At 48.8% G+C, this 26,595-nt stretch overlaps 7 protein-coding genes across 7 annotated transcripts; 3 read left to right on the top strand and 4 right to left on the bottom strand.

Annotated features, from left to right (window-relative positions):
- Positions 1–547: 547 nt before the first annotated feature.
- HD556DRAFT_1243288 (armadillo-type protein) lies at positions 548–10,850 on the bottom strand (the record flags this gene model as incomplete). Its single annotated transcript, XM_041298358.1, has 24 exons — positions 548–759; positions 810–1,352; positions 1,400–1,695; positions 1,753–2,844; positions 2,895–3,175; positions 3,228–4,564; positions 4,617–4,946; positions 4,996–5,210; positions 5,255–5,448; positions 5,501–5,838; positions 5,922–6,426; positions 6,476–6,873; positions 6,926–7,257; positions 7,331–7,410; positions 7,469–7,918; positions 8,067–8,423; positions 8,479–8,652; positions 8,896–9,036; positions 9,089–9,195; positions 9,242–9,386; positions 9,439–9,553; positions 9,852–9,944; positions 10,004–10,230; positions 10,683–10,850. 24 exons carry the CDS (start codon positions 10,848–10,850, stop codon positions 548–550), a joined length of 8,130 nt encoding a protein of 2,709 aa, XP_041156840.1.
- A 228-nt stretch (positions 10,851–11,078) lies between these two features.
- HD556DRAFT_1243242 (CBF/Mak21 family-domain-containing protein) lies at positions 11,079–13,881 on the top strand (the record flags this gene model as incomplete). The annotated part of the gene is made up of 8 exons (XM_041298355.1): positions 11,079–11,120; positions 11,174–11,406; positions 11,455–12,049; positions 12,072–12,351; positions 12,411–12,541; positions 12,603–12,974; positions 13,025–13,313; positions 13,370–13,881. 8 exons carry the CDS (start codon positions 11,079–11,081, stop codon positions 13,879–13,881), a joined length of 2,454 nt encoding a protein of 817 aa, XP_041156839.1.
- Positions 13,882–14,113: 232 nt separating this feature from the next.
- Positions 14,114–16,030, bottom strand: HD556DRAFT_1274734 (uncharacterized protein; the record flags this gene model as incomplete). The annotated part of the gene is made up of 4 exons (XM_041299217.1): positions 15,695–16,030; positions 15,473–15,640; positions 14,491–15,420; positions 14,114–14,439 (listed from the first exon to the last, which is right to left on the bottom strand). Exons 1-4 carry the CDS (start codon positions 15,828–15,830, stop codon positions 14,114–14,116), a joined length of 1,560 nt encoding a protein of 519 aa, XP_041156838.1. The 5' UTR covers positions 15,831–16,030.
- Positions 16,031–16,349: 319 nt separating this feature from the next.
- On the top strand, positions 16,350–18,202 carry HD556DRAFT_1395064 (UEV-domain-containing protein). The gene is made up of 6 exons (XM_041303663.1): positions 16,350–16,487; positions 16,548–16,786; positions 16,842–17,114; positions 17,165–17,850; positions 17,924–18,026; positions 18,090–18,202. The coding sequence occupies exons 1-6, from the start codon at positions 16,355–16,357 to the stop codon at positions 18,177–18,179; spliced, it is 1,524 nt and encodes a 507-aa protein (XP_041156837.1). The 5' UTR covers positions 16,350–16,354; the 3' UTR covers positions 18,180–18,202.
- A 268-nt stretch (positions 18,203–18,470) lies between these two features.
- HD556DRAFT_1243111 (Man1-Src1p-C-terminal domain-containing protein) lies at positions 18,471–21,143 on the bottom strand (the record flags this gene model as incomplete). Its single annotated transcript, XM_041298343.1, has 8 exons — positions 18,471–18,856; positions 18,903–19,006; positions 19,057–19,148; positions 19,204–20,397; positions 20,447–20,482; positions 20,532–20,678; positions 20,730–20,796; positions 20,842–21,143. The coding sequence occupies 8 exons, from the start codon at positions 21,141–21,143 to the stop codon at positions 18,471–18,473; spliced, it is 2,328 nt and encodes a 775-aa protein (XP_041156836.1).
- Positions 21,144–21,217: 74 nt separating this feature from the next.
- Positions 21,218–23,588, bottom strand: HD556DRAFT_757167 (sulfide-quinone oxidoreductase). The gene is made up of 9 exons (XM_041311521.1): positions 23,280–23,588; positions 23,116–23,231; positions 23,041–23,048; positions 22,631–22,989; positions 22,052–22,584; positions 21,898–22,001; positions 21,819–21,840; positions 21,724–21,756; positions 21,218–21,665 (listed from the first exon to the last, which is right to left on the bottom strand). Exons 1-9 carry the CDS (start codon positions 23,401–23,403, stop codon positions 21,612–21,614), a joined length of 1,353 nt encoding a protein of 450 aa, XP_041156835.1. The 5' UTR covers positions 23,404–23,588; the 3' UTR covers positions 21,218–21,611.
- Positions 23,589–24,640: 1,052 nt separating this feature from the next.
- Positions 24,641–25,948, top strand: HD556DRAFT_1311014 (uncharacterized protein; the record flags this gene model as incomplete). Its single annotated transcript, XM_041300490.1, has 2 exons — positions 24,641–24,887; positions 24,939–25,948. The coding sequence occupies 2 exons, from the start codon at positions 24,641–24,643 to the stop codon at positions 25,946–25,948; spliced, it is 1,257 nt and encodes a 418-aa protein (XP_041156834.1).
- Positions 25,949–26,595: the final 647 nt, after the last annotated feature.

Here is a 26,595-nt window from a genome sequence, read left to right as displayed (position 1 = left end):
ATTACATTAAACTCGGATCACACCGTTGCTCACAACGTCGAGCCTCTCACCAGCTCATCTCTGGGAAGATCTGCGGTAACAAGCGAGAGCACATGCACGACCATGTATCATTCACATCACAATCCGGAGAGGGGGATATACGGGCCACCAAATCGCCAGGATCGGATCTGATCCGCTCGCTATCCCAGAACTTCGAAATCATGTCTTGACCTCCCCAATGGCGGAAATTGGCACGTATCATAGTCTGTGGTTTTAATGTCAACGATAAACGGAAGGGGAAGGGTATGAACACGCAAAAGTAGATCCAGCAAAGGTATGTGTACAAGTCACAAGGTCCTACGACGCATATTTTTACCTGTGTTAGCAGAATAGCTCCGCGGATGATGATACATTTTCCGAGGCATGACTCGAAATAAACATACTTGACATTCCACAAAAATTGTGCATCCTGATTAAAAAGGGTCTTTGAAGAGTCGTAAATGATCGAATTGCAGAAACAAAGAAAGAGTGAGATGTTGAAGGAATCCATCGATCAGTCTGGTTCAAGTCAGCTCTCCGATATCCGAGGTCTTGCAGCACTTTGCGAAGATCCATTGCTCGTTGTGCTTGCACGATTATAATGGAATATGCCGTGCAGCTGATGCAACCGATCCTCTCCTGGCGGATCGGATGTATGGTGTGCAGATTGAGGTGACATTTCCCCTCGGCTTGGAGCAGGGGAAGTAGGAATGGGTGATTCGTGGCCATTCGATTCCAATTCTAATGGACATCATAAGCGTGAAACTCGAGACTAAAATGAGGAAACATACTCGACAGTGTACTTGCGACTGCTGCGGTTCGTTCCATATCCTCGGCCGCCCGACTCGCAAGTGCGCGGTTGATGTACTTGCGAAATGCAGGCCCAGTTGTCTCTAACAGCTTCTCAACGCGAGGACGCTTGTGTGGGTAATTCTTCAAGAACTGGTGCAGCTCAGTGATACCCTCCTTGTGCATCGCTCCTGTGGTCTCACTGGAGATGTGATTTATGATAGTGATCAATTGTGCTTCCGGATCTGGCTCTTCTACTGGTGGCGAGAAGCCGTTGTGCGAAGAGACACTCGGGCTTGTTCGATGACTGGGGGAAGACTGCTGTTGATTGGCAGAAGAGCCTGTAGGCGATATGGGCCGACTGGAAGCTGCTGAGTATGGGCGTGAAATGGACTCTGATGGACTGTTATTCGACCGCGTTGGGATGTCTGTTGCTGCTCGAGAGGAGGAGTTGAGAATGCGGTAAACGTAGGGGTATACTATAGTTGCTGATGGGTCGTCGAAGGATGCGGAAAGGAAGTCATAAACTTCGTCGCCATAATGCGCTAAGACTCGGTTAGTCCAGATCTTACTTCCGTGAGACTTCACATACCAACGACATGCTGAATGATAACTTTGATGGTTCTCAATGGCATATCCCCGCACGGGACCTTGTTCGTGGCTCTGGCTCTCCATTCATTTGGAGGTACTGACTGTAAAAAGTGCTCGACCGCAGGTAAAAGCTCGACCGGATCGAGTTTTTGTTCCTTCAGATCTTGAGGAATGTTTCGAGCTAGCTTCCAAACACATTTCAAGACAAGCTCAGCGACACGAGCCTCTTTGGAGTCTGAAAGTGTTCCATTGCTCGGGAACGGCTTTACGATTTGCAAAAGCAGGGAAAACAGGGAACTAATGCAGTGTGTCAGGAATCAGAAAAGCAACATCACGGGTGACAAAAACACGCACCGAAATATGGACATCCTGCGTCCTGTGGCAAACAACCTCAAGATGATCATGTTGATAAATCGCGACAGATCCTTAACCTTGGTGACGTGACTCTCATCAGTCTCCAATAATCTCATTGTAAGCTCCTCTAATAGAGGGGTGAGAATGTCAATGGTTAGCGACTCAGCCAGGAAGATGTGGTCACAGAACGTGTTGAGTGTCTGAATAAGGTGCTTCGCCAATCTGAAGTTTTCATCAGACACAAGATCTTCGGGACGTTCGAAGACATGCGCCATTTGAAGTGTGATAGTTTCTATAAGACCTTCGGTATGTTCCGCCAATTCACGATACTCCGGAGATGCGTGCCCGTCTTCTGGCTTTGTGACCAGGATCCTTTGGATTTTCTTGAGAGCATCTACGCTGCGAGCCGGATCGCTGCTTAATATGCTGGAGATTGTAATTGTGATGTCGTCGGGAGTATCGAACGCAGGAGCATCGTCATATGTGTGGGCGCTATCTACCAGAGTCTCCACAGACTCTGTAGAGGGCATAGATGGAGCTTTGTTGTGTGAGTGGCCATTAGCGTTGATGGCGTACGGCAGTTCTGAAGGCTCTTCTGAACGCGTGGCCACATTCGAGGATAATCCAAAGTTCGGACGAGGCTTAGGAGGTCCGAGACGCGATGGTAACATGCTCTTCGGGCGCAGGCCCAAAGGAGAGGATGGCGCGGCAAGATTTGAAGTGCCTACCATAGCCGATGGAACGGTGATACCTGGGAGTTTCGGTCGCATTGGAGAAGAGGGTCTGGCAATTTGGGAAGGAGCTGGAGAGGCAGACCGCGGGGTCCTGGCAGGGGAACCAGGTCTAGCAAAGCGGGAAATACCCGAGACAGCTGGACTTGCTGGTCGTGGTGAGGTCGGCGAATCTGAACGCACGCCAGTACCTGTCAGACGAGATATTTGTGCAGGATGCGCGGGTGTCTGCGGCACCGGCTTGCCTGGGGTACTGGGCCCTGCGACGCGGCGTAGACGCTCTTCAAGTTGTGTCTTATCTTTGGCTGACAATGGTCCCACAAGCGACCAGACTTTCTCTCCAATCAAGGAGTATACCTCACTGCATCTCGTCTATCAATGTTCAAGACAACGACAACAAACAAACCTTACCTCAGAGCAGATAGAGCAGACTTCCGCACAGCGGAGTCTTTATCTGCGATCATAGAACCCAGGACAGGGAAGGCCTTGCTGGGCTGATTACATGCAGACATACCGTTGCGCTTCAGGAGACTGCTTATTTCATCCAGGGCACCCTGTCGGGTCTTTGCCACTTTAGATTTCAAGCCATGCTCCAGCAGTAGGTCAAACACTCGGCTGAATGCATACACCTTTGGCATCATTTGAATGATTTGCTGCACACGGGCCCGCACTGGTTCACGAGCATCACCGAGCTAGCGGAAGTGTACGTTAGAACCAAATATACTATAATCATCAATTCCGTACCTTGTTGATCAATGTCGGAAGGAAGCACAAAGCCTCTGAGTCATCTATTTGAGCGTCAACACTGCGTAGGAACGCAAGAACAGCTTCAGCCACTTCTAGGCCTTTGGCACTTAAGTTGGATTGAGGTTCATGAGCTTTGATAGAAACATATTTCAGAGCGAGATCGCTGCAAGCTAAAGCGACGGCTCTGAGATCGTCAGGAGGGACTCCAAATTTGTCGTCTCCAGACTCCGCGGCAGAAAAGAAATTGTGCATCGTAGTCAGTCCTGAGACATGATCGTTAACAGCGTTGTGGTCGTGACTGAATAACTGAGCGATGAGATCCTTGGATGCGTGTGGCTCCATTTGGTGCTGGAGGAGATCGGCTAGATCCTTCCTGGTAGTTCCACCTTCGTTAATCCACCGCTGAGCATCCTTGGCTAATCTCGTACGCTTAGCCTCCATATTCATACTGGAGAATGGAAGAGCAGAAACCATAGCCGGAGGAGGTACCACGGAACCCTTGGTAGCAATACTTGACGCTCCCGCGCGCTTGAGGCCACCGACTCCCAACTTCCCCGGAAGGCGAGACGTGGCAGGTTCGTCCAATGAATCCGCTTGAGAGTCCGGTCGGGAGTTTGTCCCTTGTGGCAATTTCCGTCGGACACCCGTGAGTTTGCTAGCCACTGTGGAGGGAGCCGGAGATGGTGGAGGGGAACTTGGTGATAAACTTGCGGGTACTGAGGAGGCAGCTTTCGAAGTAGAAGCGTTTGCTGGTGTTGTTGCCCCAAGTGCAGTGATGGGTGGTGGAGCCGCACTATCTCGAGCAGCTTGAATAATTGGAACAGCAGTCTTCCTCGACGCTGGCTTTAACGAGTTGGTGTGTTGCATGACTTTGTCGAAGCCGACAAAGGCGATCAGGTGAGGCAGAAGGGCTTGCGCGCCCTTCCTAACATCAGCGCTCCGATCATCAAGGCAGGAGACCACGGTAGCAGCCCAACTACTCAGGTCCAACGACGAGGTAGGGGGATGATCTTTGAGATAGTCGGCTATCCACCCAAGTAGGGAGGCTCGTTGAGTTGGGTTTACTGCTTCTAGGGCTGTTCCCAAAAAATGGACCATAGAATCCAGTCCTTCACTTGCGGTTGCCATTGCGGTCAAAGTCTGGATTGCAGCCGCGCGAATTGGTGCCTTCTGATCAGAAAGAACTGTGGCCACTGGGACTACGAAAAGCTTGTTTTGCTTTTCAAAGGGTTTGCCCATGCCAGTGGCGATACGAGCGACTATGTCGAGTGCAAGACTTTGGACAGCTTTATTGGTGTCCAGCACTCGGGCCTTAAGAATTTGTGCAATTTCGCCTGAAAAGGGCATCAGTATGAGTACTATCAACCTTGATCAGGAGATCCTTACCTATAGTGGGTTTCAGGCGCTTGTTTGCTCCTTGGTCCAAAAGTGCTTGGAGCGTCTCCAGAGCCTCCTTCCTAGCTTTCCAAGCGTCACTCTTAGTATCAGCAAGAATGGTGGTGCCCTTGAGCAGCCCGTCAATCTCCACTCTTGGAAAGAGGTCGTCCAAAGGGTCAAACCCTTTAGCAGCTCCTCCACCAGTCGCAGGTGCCAAGACCGCAATGTCAACAGAAGTACGACTTGGCTCTGGCGCTGGCGTACCCTCGACCTTGTCAAATTCGCCTTGAATGGTCACTAAAAGTTGAGCATTCAGGTCCTCCAGGAAGTCCTTGATACCTAAGGGTTGTGTTAGAGGTTTCAATTTCAAAGATGACAACACTCTTACTAGATCCTGCGAATAACTTGACAGAGACGAGGGTCTTTGTAGCACTTGTCCTTACAGCCGCATTAGAATTCTTCAGAGCAGTCTTCAAAAAGTCAATGAGAGGACGAAGGGAAATGCCAGCAATGCCAAATTCAACAATAGAGGTATCGATCCATCCAAGTGCGTCTGCAAGGACTTTTGGGGCCTTCTGCTTGCCAAGTGGATCGTATGCTATACTCGAAGATCATCATAAGATAGGTCCGCAAAAAGGAGCATAAACGTGCCTTGGTTGAGTACAAACTGTAGAGATGTTTTCTCTGCAAAAGCTGTCAATGCATCACCAGCTGATTTTTTAAGCTTCATGTCGCCCAACTTCTCAGAAAGATGACTTGTCGACAGTGCGACACACGACCTTCCGAATGATGGACAGCGCTCAGCAAGAATGGTCAGGACACCGTACAGTTTTGCTGATACCTAAAAAATGATCACATGATGTGAACCTATTTCTGAGGCCAGATCGACGAACCTGGAAATTCTTTTCGGACCATCCTTTCTTCGCTATAGCTCGGATAACGACCTCGGCATCAACATCTTCAACAACACCTTCTATCCAGGTCTGCATTTCTTCGCATGCAGCAAGCCTGGCTTTCCAATTGGCATCTCCCAAGCCTTCCATGATAGCTGCTGGTATTAACTCGGCCGCAAGACCCTCAGCATCCTCAGGAGTATGTTTATATTTGAAACCGTCAAGAGTACCAGGCGCAGCGGGAGCAGCAGGCTTCGAGGGTTTCGCAGCAGCGGTGGGAGCAAGCTTCTTGACGGCAGGAACAGCCTTGACCGGAGGACCTCCAGCTGAGGAACTTGCTTCCGGTGCCTCAGAAGTCGGCGGGGCTTTCTTCTGATGTGATGGTCAAATGTTAATAATATCCTCAGGATGAAGAAAATACGAACCATAAGCCTGGCAGGCGGTTTCCCAACCGGCTTCTTTGGAGGTTCTTCGTCTATCATTGGTGCATCGGTCGCCTCCGCTTTAGGGGGAGCAGTGACCTCTGCTTTCTTGGAAGGCGGGACTTTTTTCTTTGGAGGTTCTTTCGCAGCAGCGGGAGCCTTTGGAGCGCCAGCTTTACATTTTACCACAGCTTTCTCGTATGCTTCTTTCACCTTCGCCTTGCGAATATCGGCGAGCCCATCCATCAGAGCATTAAGCGGACGCTCGCCAACCATCTTCATGAGAATACCTAAGCAGGTAGCAGCTTCACTGCGTGCGCCCTCAAAACCGTCCTCGAGCAAAACAGCGAGCGGATCAGTTAGCGTCTTTATCTGGCCAGTTTGCACCGGCGTCGTTGAAGTCGATAGCGAGCGAGCGAGAAACTTGAGAGTCCCTTCCTTTATTTGTGGGTTCTTATTTCCTAGAGCTGGTATCAGATCAGGTATCATATCTGGTAAGGTCGCCTGCAGAACTCATCAACCAAATATGGGGAATCCATTCAAAACCACATACCGTTGCGAAAACAGCATCTAGTGCAGCTCCGATTGCATCCGTAACATTTGCTTTCCGTTCTTTCAAGCGCTCTAGCATCAAAGGAATGATCGTCTCCCTGAGCCTGCCGAACGGAGACATCACGCCCTTTGCAAGGCCCTCTATAACGTGAGCGGCAGTCATAACACAATTAATGTTTGCATCTTTCGAGATGCATGCAGCAAGTGACTTCGCTAGTTCTGCCAGCTCAGGGGCGTCCTGGATGCGAGGGGTGGCATTTACAAGTGTAAGCAGCTCGTCCAATACTTCCTTTCTTTCTTTCCATTTTGAAGACGTGAGGTTAGCTTGCATGTTGGAGGGGAGCTTTGCAACAATGTTAACTGGTTCTACCAGAGTGCGAGGATCGGGAAGATCCAGTTCTGGAAAGTGGGAGATGAACGTCGCATCTATAATTATTGACGATATTCTGACCTTCTGGTTGTCCGCCTGCTTCAACTTCACCATCATCAGCCGCATCACCTGCCATCTCTGCCTCGCGCTGGTGCTCTCGCGTGAGCCTTTCGGACTTCAAAGTTCCTTTACCCTTCCCTGCACTTTCCATCCCTTCAAATGCCTCCTGTAATTCTTTGACCTGCACTGGCTTAAGCTCCGATAACCAAGGGTCGATCGCTGGACCGATGTACTGATATAATGTATGAGCGAGTTGCGTGCCTTCTGCACGGACATTCTTGTCGGCATGCGCGAATATTTTTGGCAATGCTTTTAACACGGGGGCCGGAGGAGTCACTTGAGTTCCGAAAGTCCTGCACAGAAATAACAGTCAGATCGCTCGGAAACAGAGGTCCAGAGTGTAGGACGGAGGTGCAGACAGCTTACCGAACGACTTCTTTCAAAGCAAATACACATCCAGTGACAGCCTTTGGCTGTTTTGCAGAAAGACCGGGTATTATATCCGCCTGAATGAATGAGATATGTGTTAAAACGGTATCAAGAGAAGGCGGACACTGCACGTACCACAACACCAGCGGCAGAATTCTCAACTTCCACGTATTGAAGAATAAGTTCTATTGCTTGGTTCTTTGTACCGGCCCTCGCAGACCCAAGACACTTGTCAACTAAGGCCGGTACGACAGCCTCCCTGGTCTTTGCGGTAGACTCTCCAGCAAACTTGACTAGTGCCACAAGACACTCTACACCTTTCTCTTGTGCCACAGCATTGGAATCTGTGGCGATCTTCTTAAGAAGATCAGGACTGTTGATGTAGGGCTTAAATGCGGGGTCGGTGTCGGATGCGGTGGTTTGGAAAGTCTTGATCAATGATTCGTATCCGCTTACACGGGCTTTCCAGTTTTTGTGATTAAGCCTCTCTGATATTGGAAGGGAAGAAAAATCTTCCTCCTGAGGTGGAGGCCCGTCCATGTGAAAGTTGACGAGGGGAGAGTAATAATAATGTTGGTTAAACCACTGCCGAAACGCGCTCCATTGGGTCACATTTTGTGACAGGCGGCGTGACAATTCACATGTACGTGACAAAAACGCGCATATGATATTTGATGTATCAGTCTTATCTAGAGGCCAATGATTTCCCAATCTCTGTAACTGTATCCCATACCCTTGTAGCCTCCGGATCAGCAGGATTTTCTTCGAAAGCTTGAGCCAGCTTTATAGACTGCATATACCGTTCAAAAGCTCCCTCCTCTTCAGCTGTCATACCAAGATTATGATAGACAACCACGAGTAGCTGCTGCACTTCTGAAGTAGCTTCTAGCATAGACATGGACATATAGTCAGCTTCTGCCATAAGTAGACATGGCAGTGCATTTCGAAGGCCTGCCTCTACGAGGATGTAAGTACTAGGCACGAAAGCGCTTGAAAATGTCATACTTGATGAATCCGTGGATGCAATCATGCACCTTGCAAGGGTGTGGTTTGCAAAAGCTCGGTGCTCCATTTCCTGGCCGGACAATATCTGTTGTCAAAGATCTCTCAGTATTTCCTATGGTTCATGGTGCGACAGGACTCACTTGTGGCATAATCCCTAGAATCAACTGTTGACAATGTTCTGACATTCCGAATTCCAAGCCAACATCGGCGAGGAGTGTTATGCCTAATCTGTACAACGGAAATCTGCCCTGAAATTCAGCTTGCCAAAGAGCTTGCAGAAGCGGTTGGATCGCAGCCACTGCTTGTCCGCGTCGCTGGTAATCAATCAGCAAGAGCCTGAGAATGTGAAAAACCAACCCACTCGAGCATTCATCACTTCATGTAATTCCATGTTTAGGGCAGGAAGTGACGTCGAGCTTTCATCAAAGAAATATTCCTTCGAGACGAAGGTTGATGACGAAGGCCTTCGGGGTAAGAGGAAGTCATCAAAGAAACGTCGTTGTCCACTGCCATCGGTCACCGTCAACTGGGCAAATAAAGTATGAGAGGAGCCTAACGTACCGACGACTTGTCCTCAGGGCCAGTATATGCCAGACGGCTTCCGCCCACTGGTGGTATGCGTCTAATGAAAGGCCACGCCACGTCTCCGGATGCAGTAGCAGTGCCAAAGCCTCTGAGTACAATCCATTTCTGGCGCGCTTCAAGAGAACATATCAACACCTTATCAATAGTTCTCAATCGGAGACATACCCTATAGGAGCGATTGATGAGCGTCTTCAGACGGTTTGGGTCGTCTCTTTCAGCCCTCGTTATTGACAACACGAACGATTCCTCGACATCGGCAAGGTCGTAGCATCCTGTAAATGTCAGTTTTGCGGTCATGCTAGCTCTAGATAACCTCACCTAACGTTTGCCATAGTACAGCTTGCATTGCATTGTGACTGCATATGTCTGCGTCATGAGGCATTGCTTGCTTGGTGTCTACCCAGTGATTGTGTAGGGCAATAGCCTCGGTCAATTTCTCAAAGCATAAGGTCAGCGGTTGTCCCTATGCGAGGCATTAGAGATAGAATCATGCAATATCATGAGCTATCACTCACGTATTGCGGATTAAGTAGTTTTGTCACGTCAAACAACACCTCCAACGGATGCAAGTCAGGCTGAATCTCATTTAAGACTGGAGTTTCGTTCAGGGATGGCAAGCGATGAAGCATGCTATATCGGAAATCAAACATTCCACAGTTAAAAAGAGGAGATAAATTACCTGATACAATGCTGTAGTGTTATACGATCTCCGCTTGTTCTAGCAACTGCAATGGCTTCCCGAAGTAACTGTATGTGGACACTGAGAGCTGTGAAGGATGAGAAATGATATCAAGGATACCTTGCTGGCAGCAGGATATTCCTTTCGAGTATAGTGCATGCGTACTAGATTCAGCAATGCATGCTGTCGAACACCCCTGCAAGATACTCAGTGAGGTAGGGCGCAGAAAGTTGAGCAAATACTACGCACGAATCGTTGTGTTCATGAAAATGCTGTTCAAAATATCTACGCAAGTTCTCGGGACCTATGATATCATCTCCCGTCGCGAGACCTTTTTCCCACCTGTTGTCCAATGATTAATGGATAATTCAAGTCTGCCAGAAAGAGAAGGGATTGCTTACGCTTCAAATGGTTCAGGTCGCGCCCAAGATTTCAAGTCACTTGACGTCTTGAATAGCCAGATATCAGAAGTCAGCATGTCCTTCTCTATTGGCCCATAACCTGCGTGGCTGGATCCATTGACCCACGCCTGGTAGTCTTTTTGAAGCTGTATGACGCCATAGAATGATAGCTTGATGAAACTGACGAAGCATCTGCGCACAAAAAAACCGAACATGGATGATCGACGCTATGGCCAACCTTCTAAGCTATAGTGCTACAGGAGTGAACAACTGCGTACCAGAACAGCAGGCTGGAGACTATCAGTTACCTATCGACCAGGAATGACTTTGGCTCACTTGATCATCACTTTTTTCAACGAATATTGATGGTGTGCCTGTAAATTATTCATTACTGAAAGATAAATCAGCCCAAAGACGTACTGAGGAAGAAGTTAGTTAGTTGATCAAGCGCTCGTAGCTGGGTTGCCTATGATCGCATATCCAATGAGAGAGGGCCAAAAGCAGTATCACTTGTGAACCGACCACATTCTCCAGAGCGCCTATGAGTCCCTGGACAACGGGCGTATCTGCATTCGGCGCGACTTTGACCATCGCCAGCATATGCTGATGGGACCTATGTTCAATGACCTGAGACAGACATTACTGATCGTAAACTTTCCAGGGGAAATCACAGACCCACCTCAGACGTTTCCATCAAGAGAACTCGATACATATAGAGCAAAAAGTCTTTCGGCAAAGTCTTCTGAAGTTCGTATTCCTTGAAAATCAACAATAGCATTGCTATGAGATCAATATGGTGTGGCCTGAGGACATGGTGAACGGGTGGTGGAGTGACTCGACCGTCCATCGCACAATATAGTATCACGGTACTTGATAGGAATAATCAGTCGGTGGTCAAGTTCTTGCTACCGCACGCCAGAAAGTTGCCGCCGGGAAAGGCTGCTGCAGAACGCGTCAGTGGCAGTGTCGCATTGGCGTCACATTCGAGTCTCTGTTTCCTTTTTGGGGTAAACGGTATTTTCGATCAGGTCTGCAAACTGCTTCAGCGAAATCGTCCAGAGACCAGCGGAACTTCATGGCATTAAAGGGTAAAAAGCGAACGGCTCCCGCTGCTAAAGTACGTCTTTGTACAAATTTTTACTATGTAATCATAGCTGATAGTTCCGACAGGCACCCTCAAAAAAGCGAAAGGTTCAGGCGAACAGCAAACCAAGGACCGGTACAACACAATCAAAGAAAGGCAAGGGGCGAGCCGCGGACAAAGGCTATATCGAGGTGCCCGGAAACCACGATGACGCGGATACCGAAGATGGCGATCTCTCCGAAGAGGATGCTGGTCTCCTCGAGGAGTTTGGAGATGGTGCTGGATTCTTAAATACACTTGATCGAAAAGGCATATCAACGTATGTCATCTCTTACACGGTGTTTAAATTCCGATGACGTCTTTGTAGGAGCAAGAAGGAGACTGAGCGTCTGAAACGATTGAACAAGCCAGCCCGCAAACCAAACGTGGACGATGACTTGCCGTCAATCGACTCTCATGATGAGGACGAGGAAGCATGGAGCTCTGGTATTGAAGATGAAGCGGACACGATTTCCCAGTCTTCTGTCAATGATAGCGAACAAGATTTGTCCAGTGAAGATGATCTAGATTCCGACGCCGAGATGTCTTATGAACGTGTTCCTCGGAAAGTTCAAGAATCACGCGAGTCAAAGATAGACCGCCACATTCAAGGGCTGCCAATCAAATCAGCGGATGGGCGAATCCATTCAACAGGCATGAAAATTGCAGCTCCTCCATCGTCAGACGAAGAAGACAGTGCCACCGACGAATCCGCGGAGGAGCAAGAAATACCCGTTGAAGTAAATAGAATAGATGATGTCGCGACCGGTGCACGTTTTGGCCGTCCTGCTGTCATCGACGTTGTTGGAAACAAATCACGAACAGCTCGGATACAGGGTGCTAAAGACCAGATCGCCTCCATCTGCCAGGAAATAATTGCAGAGCCAGAAAATAGCGTGCGTACTTCACTATCTCGCCAACATGTCTGCTCGACATATATGACAGTTAGGGTTACTTCGCCGCCTTCATACTTTCTCTCTGGAGAAAATTACGTCTCCTTCTCACCCAGAACCGGTTCTAAACCATATCATCATCCGGAAGCTAGCTATACTTTCACAGTTTGCGGTTTTCAAGGACATAATACCGGGCTACCGGATACGAGCGTTGACCGAAAAAGAAAAGACAGAAAAAGTTAGCCAGATGGTAGCCCGTACCCGAGAATGGGAGCAGGGTTTTGTGCTAGTGTATCAAAATTACCTCCGCTCGCTTGAAGCTGAACTCAAAGGTGACGCATGTTCTGATAGTGGTTTATTGATAGTGGTTTACTGATGGACTTTCATACAGCCAAAAGCGAACTAGCAGAGGTTGCGCTTAAATGTATGTGCACTCTAGCCACTGAGGTCACCCACTTCAATTTTAGAACCAACTTGATAACATGCATTGTGGCGCGCTTGAGCAAGAAGTCGTGGGATGAGGTAAGTAGTTAAACTAACACATGCCGTATGCGCTCCACTTGACAATTGATTGACATACCAGGCTTCTGATCTTTGCATGAACACATTGATCAGTATCTTCCGCCAGGATCAAACTGGTGCCCCCTCCCTAGAAGCCGTCCAGCTTCTAAACCGTATGACTAAAGAAAGGCACTTTAATGTGCACCCTGAAGTACTTACGTGTCTTCTGCATCTTCGCCTCAAGACAGAACTCAATATCCGCGCGTCAGACTCCAAGGTAGACAAACACATGCAGTCGAAAGGCAAGGCTGCAGCCCGACGAGCTAAGGGCAAACCGACCGAACAACCCCATCTTAGTAAGAAGGCGCAAAAAGTCCTAAAAGAACGGAAGGAAATCGAACGGGAAATGCGGGACGCAGAAGCAGAAGTTGACAAAGAGGAACGAGCAAATACAGTGAGTTTCGTAACTTGTATTTAAAAACTCGACTAACGGTTCCGGTGTAGCACACTGAGACCCTGAAACTTCTATTCGTTTTGTATTTCCGGATACTCAAGCATCCCCGTCCGACATCCCTTCTGCCGGCGGCCTTGCGAGGCATTTCCAAATTTGCTCATCTTATCAATATCGACTTCTTCAAAGATCTGATGCAGGTCCTGAAGGATCTTATTCTCCGCGATGCCCCGGAGGAGGACCCCAGCGCTGACTCAGAATCATTTCGTGTTGACGCCACTACCGACATTCAGCACCGCTTACTGTGTATCGTAACCGCGTTTGAGCTCCTCTCAGGACAAGGTTCGTCGTCATCCATTACAAACAATTATTCCAACGTTCTCAATGCCGTATTTCAGGTGAAGCGCTCAATATCGACCTTACCGACTTCATCAATCATTTGTATGCCATCATCCTGCCGGTCAGCATATCGATGCAAGTCGACGCGCCTCCGCCGAGTGCGTTTGTCTCAAACTTCGGCAACTCAAAACCTCCATCAACTGCTGACATGCTCTTCCGAGCCCTGAATATCGTATTTTCTCCGCGAAGTTCGGGAAATACGGCAATACATTGGAGATCGGCAGCGTTTAGTAAACGCTTGTTGATTGCGTCACTCAACTGGCCCCCGAGTGCCGCCCTCCGGGCTCTAGAATTTGTGGAAAGTTTGGTCGCCAAGGATCCGAAACTCGAAGCGTTATTGTCGACTGAAGATAGGCGAGTTGATGGTGTATACCGCCCTGAAGTGGACGACCCTCAGTTGTGCCATCCGTTTGGGACGTGTTTCTGGGAACTGTCCCTGCTGCAACAGCACCATTACGATAGTCGAGTGCGAGACGCCGCGCGCAGTTTGTCCAATTATACAAGATCGTAACAACACGTAAAATTTCATACATATTATGGTGCGCAGTAAGTCGTACACGGTATCTACAATAGCATGCAACAAATGATGGAAGATACATGTTTAAATTTAACCAAAGCAGATTAAGAGCTGACCGTCCGTCCAAATTAACATGGTCCATGAATGGCTTCCGCCGCAAGTTTGATACAACAAAAAGTTCGAACGAAAAGCGTGCGGTGATAAATAAATATTGGGTTCATTAAGTTCATGAAGACATCACGTAAGGCGATTCATGAAAAGGAATAGCCCGGGAAGAATCCGTACTAGGAGGAATGAGTGCATGAGACAGAGACGTTGGAGTGGCATGGATGGTACGAGGTATGCTGTGTCCAGGTGCATAAGTGTAGTTTGGTACGAAGGCGCCGCTGGTATTTGGGACCAGAGTGGTGTCAGCGTGGCCGGTGTATTTTTGGAATCCAATGAGCTCCACAGACGGCAAATTTTCACACTGCCTTCTGTCGAGATCGTAATAAATGGCTGCTATGACTTGTTCATCAACCACAATTTTCTGTATGATGCATGTTTGCATATCTGTTGTCGCGTTGTTAACATGAGGCAGCGTGTCTGAACGCAGGTACTCACCAGGATCTATCCACCGACTTCGACTGAGCTGGGAATCGGGCAAGAGTAGGGTGATGTGATCCAGTATTTCAGGTCCGGTAGCATCCGCAGCTATTACGGAACAATAACTGCTTTCCCGAGAGACACACTGGTTTCTGACGAAAACAGCTGTGGAGCACCTAATACTGGAGGTACGTGGAGCGTCGCATGTAATCGACCCTTGAAAGCCGTGGAGGGCTGGGGAGTATGGAGCCTCTATTGGAGGGAGGCGGAGCTTGACACGTAGCGCCACAACCGAAGCGTTCAAGTCCGTCGGCTGTGTTTGCGAAGAAAGAGCATCCACCGACACCGTGGCGGGATGCATGCCCTCTGCCCAAAGCGACAATCCTGTCAATAATGGAGGACGAAGTGTGCAAGAGAACAGTGTTGATGAGTTCTGAATCCGGGGAGAATTCGAAAGAAGGAGGTCCGGCGACATTTGGTCAGCGGTGAGCACGGATTGATTTTGCCGTTCATAGCCACGGTGAAAGTCGAAGTCCGCACGTGTGGCAGTACATGGTACATGTGGGCACGATTGCGATGCTGTTGGCCGGACCGATATATCAGGGGAGAGGGAAGATGCCAATGGCGAAAGTCGCCGTTGGTCAGCGCTAGCAGAAGTGGACATTGACCGTACGCGACGGCATCCGTCGTCGGCCGTTGGTATCCGGGGATTCGGATATGGCGGCATTATGGGTTCGGTCTTTGAACCCATTATGGCGGGACTTGCACGAGGGAGAGTATGGCGAGACGTACGAGACACCGGACGACCGGGACGGTCTGATGCTGGGGAGTGGTCATCGAGGAACATGGATGCCATCATATGGGAGTCGGGTGACTCCTCTGCTTTGACTGACGTAGGGAGACCGGTATCAAGGAGTAATTCCTCGCCACCAGCGACCAAGTGGTATTCTAGACGACAGGTTAAGAAGGAATCAATAGACGCTCGATGAAGTTTTCTGACCATGTTCTCCTTTCCACATATTACGAAGTACCTGTATGTGGCTTGCAACTTGCTTCTTGGAACGGTCTATTCCAGCGCGCTGGAGGTACTCGACCAAGAATTGGTTTCTCCAACGACTTCTGCCACGAGAGTAAGTTGCCCAAGGTGATTCCCAGTATTCTCGAAGACCTGAGTAGGGTGTGAGAGGGTGAGGAAGAGATGATGGTAGAGGACTAAACTAACCTTGAACGAATATTCTCTCTATCTCTTCTGGCCAGACCTCACTGGAGCCATCCTTGAGTAATTTACGGTGTTTCCTCTGAGGAGTGAGGGTCGTTCCATCGCGTTCACGAGAGACTGATAGTCTTGAAGTGCGCATGACTTCACGAGAATTAGGGCAGTGGCACTGCGTACTAGGGGGGGGTAGTGATAAGAGGAGGGCTTGAAGGAACCCTTATATATATCTGAGACCCGGTTTCGGCAGGGTTTCTGAATCTCAAATGAGAACGAAATCAGCATAGCGTTGAGAGATTTTGACGACCAAGGCTAAAGATCCGGAAGTGGCATGAGGGAACCGCTAATTCGGATAACATCTTATTGAAATGGCCCTGGTTTAGATAACGGATCGAGGAACTAGTGGTGGGAAAATAGACCCGCTTTCGAAGGTCATTCATACTAACAATTAAGGTTCTTTTATTACAAAAATAGAAATTCACGGCCATCCTACTGGAGTCAGACGAAGCAGGTCAAGCGCTAACCTAGATCCAAATTTTTGGGGGGATCTTGGGTCGAGACTTGACTTGGTTTGTCGTCAAGGCGCATCTCGGTCCGTTTAAAGCGGAGAATCAATTATAGACTCCGATCAAACCGAATGTCACAACACAGCCACTACCTTACACCCAAATGAGTACTACTACTACACAGAGATGGCTACGACAAAACGTCAGCTCATATACTCACAAGGATCGTGTCCTTCTTGACTTTGATACTGCTCTCGACCGTTTCACATCTCTACGTCCAAAGTCAGATGTCTACAGTTCAGTGACTATTAGATTCCATATTCAAAATCCCACCAGTTGATCCTTGAAAACTCTAGCTTATGATGATGGTCGAACTCAACTTCTACTATGTCTGCATGGCGTCTTACCAATATCCTTTCGCGGCGCTTCATATAATATCCCCATCGCTGTTTGGGTCACAAAAGATTATCCCCGCCAGCCCCCAATAGTGTATGTTGTTCCAACACAGGACATGCTCGTTAGACCGAGTAAGCACGTTGATGTGAGTGGCCAATGTAAAATTGAATATATCCAACACTGGGAAAAAAAGAGCGAGGTAAGTTCACTTACCGAAATAACTACCGATCAGAACAAATTCATCCCCGAGCAAGGCATGTAATCTATCAGCTTTACTCGAAGCATTGCAACAAGAGTTCTCCCGTGGTCCGCCAGTCTACGCCAAACCAAAAACAATTACAGTTCCAATCCCACCATCGTCGCCGTCACCTTTACAGGAATCTAGTGCCTCATCACCTGCCCGCGTTGCCCTAGGCAATGATCGACCGGCGCTTCCACCAAAACCCAATTCATCAGCACATTCACTATTGTCACCGAAGCCTGCGATAGTCGCAGCTCCCATTGCTTCTCCTCAATACTCTTCTACTGTAAGAACCCTGTTATTCATCAGCGTCATTAATGAAATGGATGTTCATAGGCGAATTTGCTCAATCGGCCACCACCGGCTCTACCCTCTGCTCAATCACCCCAAATCACAGGACCTCCAACTTACAGCCGCCCTTCCTATCAGCACACGTTCAGAAACCATAATGACGGCACTGTACCTGTAGCAGGTCCCGCTCTGCCACCGGATCATGACAACCGCTGGTCCGTACCACTCGCTGGCCAAGCTATATCCGGTCAATTGAATCAATCACGCGCCCCAAGCACGCCATCACCTCCAGTTCTTTCACAGCATTTACAGGGGGCACCAAACTTGTGGCAGAGGCCGACTGCGAACCTCCTAGATGATGAAACTGCCGATTCGTCACCTCCTGTGCTACAGGTTCCCACGGTAGCACCGCCACGACCACCGAACCCAGAGTTGCTCCGCCTGCATGCGCTAGTACATGACAAGATCGCGTCGGAGCTTGCTTCTCTCTCTCAGGTTATGCTTCTGGACGGTGAACGTCTGCGAGCGCAGCAAACCGACCTTCTTGCCGGAGAACCCGCAATCCGGGATGAGATGGCGCGACTAGAAGCCGTGCGAGATGTTTGTAATAATGTTTCTAGCAGACTGCGGAATACTGTCGATCAAGGGGAGCGCAACATCGCTGAATTGCGAAGGAAGGGAGATCCAGAAGTCGATGAATTGATCTGTTCCACAAGCATAGTACATAACCAGTATGGAATAGTTTTTTGTTCGATAGTATCACCGGGTCATGCTGACCGGTGTGAATTCGACTTTTCTAAACAGGCTCATCAACTTGGTAGCTGAAGATAATGCTATAGAAGATAGCATCTATCATCTCCATAGGGCTCTGAACACCGGGCGTATTGATCTAGAACGTTTTTTGAGGGTGAGTTTTCAAGGTTTCATATCACACAGTCACTTGCAACTGATGGCGGTCCTTCTATCTCAGAGCACGCGTGTACTCGCAGAAGAACAGTTTACAAAGAGGGCACTGATAGAAAAGATTCAGCATGGGATTCCAACGGCATCCTACAGCTAATTGGAGTATTATTTAATTAGGGTCCTAGAAGTTGATAAGAAATGCTCGATAATGTATTTGCCTTTTTTGTATCGTTCGAGACCTCTTTTTTTTTTTTTTTCTGAGGTCAAGAAAATGGTGTTGTGAGGTGTTTGTGCCTGGCGAGGTGGCACATGGGGCGCAGCGCCTTCTTGACACCGGTATTTTGATGGGAAAAGCTCCGATTGGTCAGAGGATAATATGCATACTGAATAGCAGAGAGAAACATAAGAAGCAAACAAACAATAAATCGATCAACGAACTAGGGTGACATTACACTTCCGGCTGAAATTGAACCTTCCGAAAATCTGGTGCACTGGTAGATCCCACCCATCGCCATACGCGTAGTTCGTCACCACCTCGCACTTCTTCAAGGTTTGCCCTCACATTGGCGTTCCCTTCTACCACACGCTCCACTTGATCCCATACGCTTCTTCGAATTGATATTGAATGTTCATCCTGTAAGATGAGATCACGAAGCTGAAGAGAGGACAAATACGGGTGCGGTGCCGTCACTGGATCCGTGTGGTGTGCTAATTCTTGATTACGCAAAGTATCAAGTGCGATTTGCACCAATTCTGCCACACGCTTTGCCTCCGTTCGGCGGAGCGCCCGGGACCGTTTTATGAAATACAGCGCGCATAGACACGATATAGATGCTAAACAAAGTGTCAAAGAAGCTTCTGAATATCAAATTAGTCTTACCATAAATAGACGCTCGCCATTTATCCCAAAGCTCCCGAGACTTGACAGTAAGTTGACAGTTCCAAGTCAACTGTGGCGTCTTATGAGCTAAATAACGATGACCTCTACTCTCATTTAGTTATTTAATATCACGCCCAATAAATTCAAAACTCACGTGTTATCCTCCCCAAAAATTACGGAACCCCATTGAACTAACTGTTGTATGGCTTCATTGAACGTGTCATCAAAATTGACCAGAAGTTGCGGCTACCCGGTCCTTGAATCAGCTGCCTCATATCAGGAAATACTTGCACAAACTCACAGCTGTTTTCCGTTTCATTGTATCCCTCAACGTCTCAATTTCAAGCCCCCATTTCATCGCTTCCCCCCCTTCACTATCTTGGACGATCTCCCGACTTTGTTTTTCCCCGATGCACACGCGTCTCCCTCGTTCCTGTCCGAGAAGACCTTCTATCGCTTTACCCAAGGCGCCTATATTCCGTTTCCGTTTCGGATCTTCACTGCAACGTGGGGGAAACGCAACAGGTCCAAATCCAGGTAGCCCATTCGTAACCTCACCAATCAAGCTCCATATCCTTTCCACAACAGGGGATCCGGTGCCGAAAGGTAACAACATGCCAAGAACAGGGTGTGGACCCGATACATAACTAGGGTTACACATGACCGAGTGTTGCGTGCAAGTCGCAAAGTCTGGACAAGGTGCACATGCCGACGGATGCAAGGCTGGAACAAATAATGGAAATGGACTTGGAATTCCATCCTCGAACAACCCAGTATCCGATACGATCGACGGCAGATACAGAATCGTCTTATTGTCTTTGTTACGAGCCTGGATCGCCTCCCACCGCCCTTCGAGGTCCCGTAGAGCCTGATTGGTGTTGCTGCCAGTATCACAGTATCCAATCCCAGATGACTCGTCTTTGTACTGCTTCACAAAATAGGATCCGGCAACTATCACGATCAGGTAGACAAGTGTCATGAGACGAGACCTAGAACGCGGCAGCGGAGGGGCTGGACGCCGGCGAACCAATTGGTCACCATTGGATACGGCAACCTCTAGCGAATCAGCTTCCCCAAAACCGTCGCTCTGGCTTTCATCAGGAGTCTGTCCATCAACCACATCTGTGGCGTCATCAAAATCTAGGCCATGCCCACCGACCTTGGTTGGTGATTCATGAGGCGGCCTAGACCGGTGTTCGATAGGATTGAAACCAACGGTCTCCGACGGAGTTGAAATTCGGGGTGCTCGTGGAATTGTAGGGGGGAGTTCAGGTTCAAACTTTGACTGCGGAGGAGAACGCGGTGTATCAACTGAGAAAAGAGGTGCTTTTGGAGGAGACAACGAAGATACTTGAGGGGGTGCTGACATCGAGTGGCGTGACTTCTTGACAGAACCACTTTTCCGAGGACGCACAGGAGACGGGCGCACAGGCGAAGATGATTCAGCACCCGATTGGAAAATGTTATTGTCCTCCCATCCGCTGTCATCTGCAAGCTTGAGACAGGGTCAGACAAATACCGAACAACAACACTCTCTAAATTACCGAGATTCTGCGTGCTTGCAAACCAGCAGCTTGCGACTACATGAATGGTTAGTGCACCTTGCGATCAAACATAGCGCTCACTCACACTCTTCTTGTTCCTGCCTACTTTGCGCAAGGGCGAGTCTTCTTCAGGTTCACTTTCCTCGATGACTGCCGGCTGCACAGCGGCGCGAGCAACAGTTCTATGTACGCCACCAAGGCTGGGTTGTGCAGACGAACGACGGCGCTTCGGCTGGTAAACGCAAGATTAAGATAGGTACAGCATAGGAAATGACGTCCATACCGGATCTGGTCGAGCCGGCGGTTCCTCATCATCGGACGGTGCATGAGAAACTCTCCTGGAAGATCGCCTTGGCTGCTTTTCATTAACAGGAGAAGAAGCACAGCAGTTGTACCAAGAACGCACCTTTGTGGCACCACTGAGGGGTTTTCCTGTTATGCCATCAGTTATTCCATCATCGCTAGCAGCACTGTTTTCCTTCTTCAATCTGTCCTTCTTGAACTTCGCTGCCTTTGGCTTGATTTCATCAAGGAAAAGCTGCACCAATTTTGGTTTGGTGTAAGGCGTCGGAAACCTGATGTTGTGATATCCAAGAACACCAAGAAGTTGAGCTACTGTGAGGGTAGCAGGATCAAACTCGGGGTTAAGATATTCGCCCAGGCCGATGACCTGAGCTGCAGTCATGGCCCTCGACATCGTGGAGCGTGTTGAAGCCGGTGTCGTGACAAGTCACACTAAACGCGGCGTGACGTACACATATGCTCAGTCACGCTGATATCCCAATGTTGAACTAGTTACTTTACTACTATTACTACTACTAGGTCGAAGTCGACTCGGAACTGCTGATCAGACGCTGTGGACCCACTCACGGATCGAATGGTCCCCGGAGCCGTACACGTAACACATACCTGTTTAGGTCGTGATCTCTGCCTCTGCCCGTGAATCATACATGGTGGATTCAGGCACCAGAACCCAACCGGATCTCCAACGGGTTCTGACTCATAGGGATGTGACTCGGTGGAGTACCTCCAGGCGATGCTCATGACGTCGCTGGAATTTATCGAGTACCAATCTTTTGTATTACGAACAGGGGTTACAGCCTGTAACTACGAAGGGGTGACTCAATTGACTCGTGAAACTTTCAATAATTCCTTAATGTCAACATCATACAAACTTGGGACGGAAGGGTCCTGAAGGGCCGAACCATTTTCCGTCAACCTGCGGCGCAGCATAAGACACTCCGAGAGCCCCGAACAAACCGTTTCCAGAGACTCACCATGCGACTCCAATAAACCCAAGGAAAAAGGTCCTAAGAATAGCACAGACAATAAGCCGTGTGCCTTTTTTTAGGAGCTACATTGTACTCCGTACCTTTTTGAAGTGGTAAAATATTCTGAGGGATTTGGCAGGTTCAATGCAATGATACATGTAGGAATCACAAAGGACGAACCTTCTCCGTTTCGTCTGATCGCCCAGGTAATTGGCAAAACTCTCTTTGGGCACAAATCCATACATAAACTCGGTTAGCATCAATTCCCCATACCCCGTCAGAAGCTAAAGTTAGAATTTGGTCAAGTGGATAATGTTGTAAGGAGCGGACGGACCGGACAACTTGTATAGCCATCATACTTTGCACTGCTAACTTTGCCAGTGTCCATAACCGAAAATAAATTTTCCGTCAGGATAGGAGCCTGAGATGTAATGGCGGCAATCGTTTTGCTCGTGGGTAGGGAGGAACAGTCACCCAAGGCAAATATGTTTCCAAACTCGGGCTTGACATGTCTGAGAGTCGCCTGATCGACTTCTACCCAACCCGCTGAATCAGCGATAGGCGATCCTTTGATGAAGTCTAGCGGTCCCATAGGCGGCGTGACATGCAGGAGGGTGAAATCACGATCCGTGGTCGAACCGTCATCCTTCTTGAAAGTTGCTTTCCTGTTCGCAACATCAATAGACACTAAGTTGTGTTGGAACTCTGCTCCGATACCCCGCTCGATGCGCAGAGCGTTTAGGGCATCCGAATACTTCTTGACGCTAAACATGGATGGCATGCCATTCATGAAGTCTATTTTAATGTTATTTCCTCGGCCTGATTTTTGGTATCTGTCCCAGGCCATCCACATGATTTTCTGCGGAGCTAGAAGACGATAAGCAGCCGCGATACAGAGAGAAATTTGACTTACCTCCTGGACATTTGATGATACCCGCAGGTTGGGTAAATATAGCATTTCCAGACCTGAGAGCATCTATGTCGTGCTGAACTTTGCTGCAGGTATCATAGGAATATATCGATGACACTCCAGAGGAGGGATCAGCGAGAGCCTGCGGCAACCCAGCGATGCCGTCCCAGTTTATTTTCAAACCTGCTGCCACGACAAGTGAATCGTATGAAATTGTCCGACCTGACGTTGTCGTGACTGATGACGATTCCGGATAGAATGACTTGACATTCTCTGCGATATGCGTGATATGCGGCGGGAATAGGGACGCGAGCGGTCGTCTGAAATCTGTTTTAGAGCCAAGACCAGCACCGACCAAAGTCCTGGAGGACACGTCAGGATTCGTATACAGAACGATGGATAGAAACCGTCACCAGCCGGGCTTGAAAGGAAGAGCCATTAAAAAGTAGCTCACACGAATAAGTTACAGTCTGATTATGAGTGCTTACTTGATAGTAGTGATAGTCTGCTGCGTCAAGGACAACCACATCCCCTGCATTCAAAGGCTTTCCAGCAGCCTTAAAGCGGTTGTATATCTGGTTGGCAACAGTCAATCCACCAGAACCTGAAAATGCATCAACGTTAATTCAGAGAACTCCAGCGATTGATGCACCTGCTCCGATAACAAGCACTCGGAATTTTTCCTTGGTGCTCGTACTGGCATACCTAGCTAGAGCGACAGTTTGTCGAGCACGCGGGCCTGTTACACGCCGACATGCTAGCAACATGTTCGACATGATGATAGTAAAACAACAAGGCGCAAGTGATCCTCGACTCCCACGTTAGTGTAGGGAAGAAGAGCTTTGTCGAATGCAAACGGATTCCCATCACTAAAAAGATAAGCGAGAATGCTCAGAAATTCGGGGAATCAGAATTTCCGTGGGGGAGGGCTTTGTCGAACACAAACGGATTTCCAATTTCCCAAGATGTGCGAGAATGCTTAGAAAGGAATCAGAATTTCTGATGTCTCCGACTCCCATGGAGGGAGGGCTTTGTCGATGACTAGTGTTGCTGTTCGAATTTGAAGTGACTTCGCTAGCAAGTTGCTTCGCGTCGCTTCGAAAACGTGAGACTTCGTTGTACCGAAGCTGGTCGAAGTAACACTTGTTAAGATCTAGAATAGAACACGCTGTATGGGATACGAAGTGAGAAAGAGACGGCGAGACAGATAATAGTATACATATACCTCAGAGGATGAGGCCTTATAGGACGTATGAACGACAGAAAGAATCACGTGCGTGCGTATTAGATAAAAAAGGTAATTACCTTGCGGAGCAAGGTCATAGGATAATCTGTCAGTCACCTGACATGAACATCATGCAGTGCAATCATAGAACCTCGTCAATATCAATACACAACATTATATAAATAAAGGGGGCTTCTTGGACCTGAACCACCATGTCAGGTAAGGGTGGCACCACTATATGGTGTCGCCCGACGCTACAGTCTACATCCCTAGGCTCCGCGTTTTCAACACATGAATACGTTCACCAATAATTCCAAGTGTGTCAACTAATTGAGAGCCCCCACAATATCAACATCGTCATCGTTTCCAGCATCGATGCTACCCCTGCTACCACTAAAAAGACCTTGTAAAGAGCATACAAGTACCTAAATACTGTACCGCCCTCAAACAACCAATACTCAGTAGAAATGACATGTCAGCTCAAGAGTGAGAACCCAACTCAACTACCGAGGACACTCCCCCCATCCACCAATGGGACATGCAACGTGCCACCCATCCTAATCCCCACAAAGGAAGCGGTACGTGCACACGCCACCCAAGCCTATCTCCCTTTATCTCAAAGACTAGTAAGCCTTATCAGCATGCTTTGTACAACTTGCCCTTTGTTGAATACGCAACAAAGAACCAACCTCCACATAAAAAGCCCCAAAACATCACCGAAAGCCCCCACCCCCACCCTCGCCGCGAGACTCTCACAACACATCATCTAGTGCCCACCCCTGGCCATCATGACCAACACCGCTACCCCCAAACAGCACATGATCACAGACTCTCGTGAGAATAAATGCACCAGGCAACAGCCCGAACAGTCTGACATGTCCGAATCTGAAGATGAAGGACAAGGCTCAAACAAGAAACAAGCTACGAAGGTTAACGCCGCCCCTCCTACCACTACCCAACCCGTTGCTCAACCTGCCCCTCCTGCCAATCCATGGCACTTCCTCCAAACTGGCGCACCAAATGGAACCAACACAGGTTAGTATATCATACGCACCGACATAAGCTACACTAACCACGACAACTCAGTCAACGGCGTCATCACCCTACACAACGGCCTTAAGATCACCGCGCCCCCCACGGGAGGGTTCCCATCCCCTCAACTTGGACAATCAGTCTGGAGAAATGTGGCCCCAGCCCTGAGAGAAAGATGGCCCCAGAAGGCAGGCCCCAAGCCTTGGGTGCGAACTTTTAGGGCCAAGTACGAGGATAACATGCAAATGACTAACATTAAGATGCGCAACCTCATTGCGCTAACCATCGGAGAAACAGCCGCGGCGCCTCTCCTCCTCAGCACACCGTCTGCTGAGGGAGATCTATACGAACGTCTCCCCCCTCCCTATCATTTTCTGATCTCCAGCATCTCCCAACCAGCCGTTACGAGGCTGACAGGACTCGGCATATGCTCTTCCCCTGAGATCACATGCTTCTTCATACCCTACAACCAACCGCTACCCAACTACATATGCACACTTGAACGCTTCACACTCCCCGACTGCGCAGAAAGCAATGCGGAAATCGCAAGCCTAGTTAAACAAACCATACACATGCACCCTAACATCTCTCTCTTCATTCATGACCACATCCCCACCCCCAACGCAGAAGCGGCCATCAAGGTCATGAACTCCATTCGCATTGCGAGCCTTACCATCGCCGTTTCGCGCACCATCTCCCACACTGTGTGGAATGTGTATGCTGATTCCCTCCCGAACATGTCCCTCAAGGACTATTTTGAATGGACCAACCTCATCCGCAACTTGCAATTCGCATCTGAAGACTATGGAACTGGCTTAGTCCAATCTGAAGAAAAGCAATTCCTCTGCACGGGCTGCAAATCCTATGACCACCCAACAGGTCTATGCCCCTTCCCGAAAGTCCTAGGCTGGTTTGGCCCTGTGTCCGCAACTGAAGACACCGCCAACGCCTCCCTCGACAACAGAACCAACAACAACCAATCCAGAGGTAACTCTTCCAGGGGAGGACGAGGTACAGTCGGCAGAGGACGAGGCTGCGGGAGACGGGGAAGAGGTCAATACTAGTAAACCTCTCGTATCAATGTATATACTACCTCCAATGTACAACAAATAGATGATCAATGTATCACACTTTTGACTCGCTCTTAGCGTGAGGACTAAGAGTACTTGATATGTATACTACATCAAGGTCAAACAATCAAGTCAATTGTCTATAGGAGCCCAAATATACTACGTTCGTGATAGGAAAGCAGTGACTATCATCCTCAACGAAGTCATGCGCCCCCTCTGACATGTTCCCCCCCTCACAGACGCGGATAGTCGGTGCTGTTCGAGAAGCATGGTTGAGGCTCCAAACTATAAATTCAACCACTAACTTTACTATACAACCCCCCCACAACACGGTACATACAAACAGCAATGGCTACAAACCCCATCCACCTCGAGGGGACTATGCTTCGCCCGTCAGCTGTGTCCTTGATGAAGGGTGTGTGGGTACTGGTGACGGGCACCAGAATACTGACTCCCCCACAGCAGACAGCCCCCAGCCCTCTGAGCAAACCGCTCCATCTAACAACGCAGCAAGCATGGAGGCAACAGCCGAAGTGCACGAAGCACCTAACCTTGACGAACAAGGCACAACACACACGAGACCGTGTCAGGCTAACCACCAAGGCCCAAATGGTTCTGACGTGAACCAAGCACAGAGCGTG

Source organism: Suillus plorans (assembly GCF_016647745.1).
Source record: "Suillus plorans strain S12 chromosome Unknown HD556scaffold_55, whole genome shotgun sequence".
Taxonomy (NCBI): domain Eukaryota; kingdom Fungi; phylum Basidiomycota; class Agaricomycetes; order Boletales; family Suillaceae; genus Suillus; species Suillus plorans.
The sequence above is the reverse complement of the archived record's forward strand: the minus strand, read 5'-3'. Positions and strand labels throughout refer to the sequence as shown.

What these genes read in the sequence shown, in the direction of transcription:
- HD556DRAFT_1395064 (XM_041303663.1), top strand. Translation starts at nt 16,355, where the DNA reads ATGAGTACTACTACTACACAGAGATGGCTACGACAAAACGTCAGCTCA. An exon ending in TCCAAAGTCAGATGTCTACA is followed by an intron (nt 16,488 to 16,547) that starts GTTCAGTGACTA and finishes TGAAAACTCTAG; the next exon opens with CTTATGATGATGGTCGAACT. An exon ending in ACAAGCATAGTACATAACCA is followed by an intron (nt 17,851 to 17,923) that starts GTATGGAATAGT and finishes TTTTCTAAACAG; the next exon opens with GCTCATCAACTTGGTAGCTG.
- HD556DRAFT_757167 (XM_041311521.1), bottom strand. Translation starts at nt 23,403, where the DNA reads ATGTCGAACATGTTGCTAGCATGTCGGCGTGTAACAGGCCCGCGTGCT. An exon ending in TATCATCAAATGTCCAGGAG is followed by an intron (nt 22,585 to 22,630) that starts GTAAGTCAAATT and finishes ATCGTCTTCTAG; the next exon opens with CTCCGCAGAAAATCATGTGG. An exon ending in ATGGCTATACAAGTTGTCCG is followed by an intron (nt 22,002 to 22,051) that starts GTCCGTCCGCTC and finishes TTCTAACTTTAG; the next exon opens with CTTCTGACGGGGTATGGGGA.